The 5,722-nt window shown below is 29.8% G+C and overlaps 3 protein-coding genes across 3 annotated transcripts in view; 2 read left to right on the top strand and 1 right to left on the bottom strand.

Moving 5' to 3' along the window:
• Positions 1-140, bottom strand: part of LOC132185078 (SKP1-like protein 1A) — a 14,247-nt gene extending 14,107 nt beyond the window's left edge. Inside the window, exon 1 of the mRNA XM_059598903.1 lies at positions 126-140. Within this exon, the coding sequence (XP_059454886.1) occupies positions 126-140 (15 nt within the window). The remainder of the gene's footprint in view (positions 1-125) is intronic.
• Positions 141-880: 740 nt separating this feature from the next.
• On the top strand, positions 881-2,354 carry LOC132185807 (serine carboxypeptidase-like 18). The gene is made up of 4 exons (XM_059599599.1): positions 881-903; positions 1,435-1,511; positions 1,805-1,927; positions 2,088-2,354. Exons 1-4 carry the CDS (start codon positions 894-896, stop codon positions 2,202-2,204), a joined length of 327 nt encoding a protein of 108 aa, XP_059455582.1. The 5' UTR covers positions 881-893; the 3' UTR covers positions 2,205-2,354.
• A 64-nt stretch (positions 2,355-2,418) lies between these two features.
• LOC132185806 (serine carboxypeptidase-like 18) lies at positions 2,419-5,021 on the top strand. The gene is made up of 8 exons (XM_059599598.1): positions 2,419-2,439; positions 2,558-2,659; positions 3,584-3,668; positions 3,802-3,966; positions 4,063-4,134; positions 4,235-4,356; positions 4,471-4,584; positions 4,884-5,021. The coding sequence occupies exons 2-8, from the start codon at positions 2,619-2,621 to the stop codon at positions 5,005-5,007; spliced, it is 723 nt and encodes a 240-aa protein (XP_059455581.1). The 5' UTR covers positions 2,419-2,439; positions 2,558-2,618; the 3' UTR covers positions 5,008-5,021.
• Positions 5,022-5,722: the final 701 nt, after the last annotated feature.

Genomic DNA, 5,722 nt, shown 5'->3' with positions numbered 1-5,722 from the left:
CCAAATCTCCCAGAGATATTGTACAGAGTTGCCTTGTACAGAGCAACGGTCATATGATTCTCCCTTATTATCATTTCCTTTGATACTTTTCTTTGTTGTATAGGGGTACATTCATTGTAACTTACCTTACTAAGAACCATTGTACAACTACATAAAAGAATATACATTCATGCTTGGATTATTCATTCCAAAGCAGTTTTTCATATCCTCTGTATTGTTTGCACAAACTACCACCGAAACTACCAAAAATTATCAATGTTCTCTAATGACAAAATTAGCCTTAGTAAAATAAAAACAAAAATACTAAAATTTCTTTAAAAAGCCTAAAACTAACACAAAAAAATCCAAATGATGGCCAATTTTTTATTATTATTTTTATAAAAAATCCATTTTATAAGAAAAAAATTTAAAAAATTTAGATTTTTTTTTTATATATAAAAATTGAAAACTTTCATTTTATTTATTGTTTTGTTTTATAATTTTTTTTTAAATAAAAATTTACGTTTAAAAAAAATAAAAAAATTTCGTTTAATAAAATAAAAAATTTCGTTTTTTAAAACTAAATAAAAAATAGTTTTTTTTTTTTAAATATAAAAATTTCCGTTTAAAAAAAAAATTAAAAATTAAAAATTTTCGTTTAAAAAAATATTATTTTCAAATTAAATTTTTTTGTTTTTTTTTTTAAAATCATTTTTTTTTAATTTATAGGGATATTTTTGTCATATTGAAACTATAAACGTTGATTAGTTTTACTGAGGATAGAATGAATTCCGAAGGTCTGATCCAACAAATGGTATCAGAGTCGTGGATTCAAGTCGCGAGAGCATTACGTTGAGGGAGGGATTGTTGAGGAGCAATAGTACCGCTCTGCTCTCGTGGACGACTCTTAAAACATGCATTACGGTGTGCGATTTTGAGTGCCTCCCTCGCTAAATACTAATTGATTTTCAAATGAAATGAACAAAGACCCAATCCAACAAAAATTGACAATTTATGTACGGTTTCAAATCTCAATTATTGACTAAGAAAAAAAAAAAACCACAATTATTATATACCATTATGTAAGTAAAGATTTGGACCGTTTCTCACCTAAGATATATAGATCATGTTTGCGTGAATGCTTTTGTGTGTATATATATATATATATATATATATATATAGAAATTTTAAATTTTTTGTATGAAAAAGTAAAAAATTTTGTTTTGTAGTGAATTTTTTATTTGAATTTTAATAAAAAGTAAAAATATTAGAAAGTTGAAAAAAAAGTGAAACTTCAACAAGTCCATTGCCAAACGGACCGTTTCTTTTTTATATCGGTCAGAAATGTTAAGTGAACTTGTTGTTTCTTTTATTAATATTTATCTCAGCTAAAAATTTAAGAATTTATTTTTTGGGTCCAACGCCTTAATTTGATTACTATGCACTTTAATGTAGGTCCATTGTCATTTAATTATGAAGATTTCGATGGAAATCTACCAACATTTTTGTTGAACCCATATTCATGGACAAAGGTATGTCATCATACCCTTCTATCTATCAATTCAATCATCATATATATATATATATTATCAAATTGAGAAAGGGCTACAAAAAATCAAAACACCAACTAAAAAAAAAGGGTTGAATCCTAGTCTTTTTGAAGAGCTGCATAAAACAATTACCGAGGCAAAAAGGCCACAGATGCTTCGGTCAATATATTTTGATTGTAAAGACTTGTTTGTTTACTTAGAAAATGCGAGAAAATGGTTACTATGGAGGATTGTTTGTTTACTCTTTGTTATGAAACAATGGTGATAATTTCCAGGTTGCTAGCATAATATTTTTAGATGCTCCCGTTGGCTCGGGATTCTCATATGCAACAAGCTCCCAAGGTTACAATATCACAGATCTAACATCTGCAGCACAAACCTATGAATTCTTGAGGAAGGTGAGTGAAAATTCTATAAAAATAATGAGACTTTAACCATTCTCATATGAACTTAAAGCACATGATCATAATAATAATAATTCTTTATAAAGATTATATATATATTAATGGAATTTATTCCAAGAGCTGCTCATCTTTCTATATGTGCTGATTGATACAGTGGTTAAAGGATATTCACCCAGAATTCATGTCGAATGTGCTATACGTTGGTGGTGATTCATATTCCGGCATCATCGTTCCGATTATTGTTCAAGAAATACATAATGGTAATTTATGAGCGAGTGCTACTACTCTTCACATCCACTAACATAACATGTTTTAAATGGTTTTCTTTTCTTTCTTCTATACATGTAAAAAATCACTTAAAATTCATCACATTATTTGATAGCATTACTCTTTTCTAAGGTGGTTCCCTTTTAAATTTCAACTCCCAAAGGTCAATTTGATTTTTCATGTATGTTTTTTTTCTTGCAAGTAACAGCGTCGGACACTCGCCGTTAATAAAGCTCAGTGTAAACATTTTTATTACGCAACTTGAGCTAGTTCTTGATTGAATATTAAATTAAATAATTAAATTTATTAATTTTTATTCGTTTGAGAGTAAACCCTGCCTTTATAAATTGAAAACAGGGGTACTTGCTTGGCAACCCAGTAACAGATAAATGTGGCGATGTCAATGCAAAAGTAGAATATGCTCGTGGCATGGCACTTATATCTGATGAACTCTATCAAGTAAATCCTCAAAAAATGACCCCATGATTTTTATTTTTTTAGGTATATATATACCTGAATTTTTTTAGTATATGTCTAGCTAATTTATGTTTTGGCCCCTATCGATAAAAATTTATGGTTGACTACATTAATTTTTTTTTTTTTTTTTGTTAGAACTACCCAATTAATATTATCGTTTAAAGTTTGATGATCTACGGGGCTGTAGTCTTTTTTTTTTTGGGTATAGCTTGAGAGAGTTTAGTGGATTCTTTACTTTCTCGTTTATACATACACCCTATAAATTTGCACTTACTCTAAATTACCGTTTGTGACACTGAACTCCCTTCAACTACCATTTTCTTGCGCGCGGTCAACACCTCCCATTAGGGTTTAACGTTAAAATTGTTAGAAAATGTTGCATGTGACTGGCATGTACAATTTTTTTTATTTATTTAAAATATCCAAAATATCCCAATTTTAGGAAGTAGAATGTCGCATTTGTCCTTTAAATAAAAAAATTACAATAATATATATATATAATTTGGATAATTCGTTAGGGTTGGACCACCCTCGATCTCGACCTCTGTTTTTTTTTTTAAGGATAATTTGGATAATTCAAATAAAAAACTTTACACAAGTAATTAGTAACATGCACAAATTTTCGTCCATTTTAATGTGAAACACTAACACAGGATACTGAGATGTATTTAAGGGGGACAGGCAATGGCCCTGGTCCTCTGAATTATAAGAAAAATAATAATTTGAGGTATTTTTTTGTCAATTGGTCCCTTCTCAAAAAAAATTTTGCCCTGATTCTCCCAAATTCAAAGCTGACTCTGTCCCTAAGGTCCGGCTATCATTTGAAAGGAAATGATTGTTTGAAAAATTATCTGTAAATAATTTGTCAATTTGTGGGGACTAATTTAATTTTATTGTAATTTCCAGACAGTCAGAAGAAGCTGTGACGGTGAGTACGTGGTTAGATCCAGAAAATGTAGAATGTTTGAAAGATCTTGAAGCTGTGACGAGGGTGAGAAGAATACCCAATAACATTTACTTTCAATCTTCATTTTAATTTATGATAAATGCTATTTTTCTAATCTTTCATCCGTATTTTAAAAAAAAATATAAAATAAAAATCACTATTAAATCTGTAATTGTAGTGCATCGAAAAACTCAATCCCCCCAACATTTTGGAACCCCATTGTCCTTTAATTTCCCGAAAATCAGATGGAATAAGATGGAATATTCAAGCATTTCTTGAACAAAATCCTATGTTGATTCATATGCCTCATTCATGGTCTCAACCTCCTGCCTTATGGTGCCGGGTAAGCCAATTTTTTATTTATTTTTTATTTTATTTTCTCTCTTTCTCTTGCTTAATTGCTTAATTTGCTAATTTTATTTAATTATTTCTTTTGTAGGTTTATACTTACGTTCTCTCTCACCTTTGGTGTAACGATGAAAATGTACAAAATGCTCTTCACATCCGGAAGGTATTGCTTTTATACTTGATTTCTAGTTAACAAATTAAATCCATTTTTTTTAATTATAAAATAATCACTTCATAAGAATCTTATATATGATGACCAACAGGGAACAATAAAGAACTGGGTAAGATGTAATGAGAGCATGTCCTACACATATGATGTTACCAGTACCGTTGATTATCATCAAAATTTCACCAAGATCGCAGGTTATCGATCGTTGATTTATAGGTGATACTAAAACTTCTCTTTTATTTGTAAATTCACTATTGAATCTATGGAACCCATATTGAGAGCTACAATTCAATGGTAGATTTGCCTTATATTTTGTTTCTCTCCTCACAGTGGAGACCACGACCTGCTTGTTCCGTTTTTGGGCACCCTAGAATGGATAAGATCCCTCAACATGACTCTCAATGATGTTTGGGAGCCATGGCTCGTGGATGGTCAAGTTGCCGGGTTGGTATCTAAAATTTGCAAAACTAGTACATCTTTTAGCCTCTATTCTCAAATTTTAATATTTTTCCCCATGCAACAAAGTTTTCTTCTAAATCAGTTCAAAGAAAATTTATTTCTTCAATTCAGTCTATTAAATTAACAGATCCTTAGAGCATGTGAAAATCACGTTCTCTAAAGACAAATGTCAATTTAGTAACTTGAATTAAAAGAAGAATTCTCCGACCCAATTTAAATGAAGACTTTGTCGAAATAAAATTTCCCGATTATCTTAGTTAAAACTACTCTTATCATTTTAACAGGTACACAATGGACTTCGAGAAGAATCAATATAGTATGACTTATGCTACGGTCGAGGCACGAAAAAGACCTCTAATTATTTTTCTTCTTTGTTTTTTTTGTTTTTTGGTTATTGAGGAAGAATAAAAGTTAAGGCCTTGTTTGGGAAGCAAGATTTTCCAACTCAATCTCAAATTTTTTCTAAATTCAAGTTTGGCAATTTTTTAAACTCAATTCAACTCAACTCAAAAAATTTCAACTTAACTCAACAATTTTCAACCCAATTAATAAAAATTATAAATAAAGATTGAAAAAATAAATAAATAAATAAATAAATAAATTTAGGGTAGCCGAAACACCCCAGGTGGTGGCTGGGCCACCCCAAGCCCAACTGGGGTGGTCCGACCACCCCTTAATATTTTATTATTTTTTAAAACTTCTTATTATTATTTTTTATTTAAATTTAAAATATATGTAATATTTTATTATTATTTCTATCAATGGGACATATGTTTCATTTATGACCTTAGAGAGATCCTAATTATTAATTGGATATTCTCTAATCCAAAATGGATAGAAGAAAATCCTCTACCGTGTTTGACCCACATTCCTTCGTGGGCCATAGGTCGAATAATGAAGGTTGTTGATAGAGGACAATTTTCAATCATATTTGCTTTAACAAAAGGGACATATATTGCGATTCTGACATCATATGGAGACATAATTAATGGCGTTGGAAAGCTCATTTAGAGGGTTACAAAGTCATATTTCATTAAGTTTTCCTAATTCAAATGTTTACTGAGTTAAAATAGACCGTAAAAAGAAAATTGAAAAGCCGTACAAAATTGCTCGTATGTTGTTT

The sequence above is a fragment of the Corylus avellana genome, chromosome ca6, assembly GCF_901000735.1.
Source record: "Corylus avellana chromosome ca6, CavTom2PMs-1.0".
NCBI lineage: Eukaryota > Viridiplantae > Streptophyta > Magnoliopsida > Fagales > Betulaceae > Corylus > Corylus avellana.
This window is presented reverse-complemented; position numbering and strand designations above follow the sequence as displayed.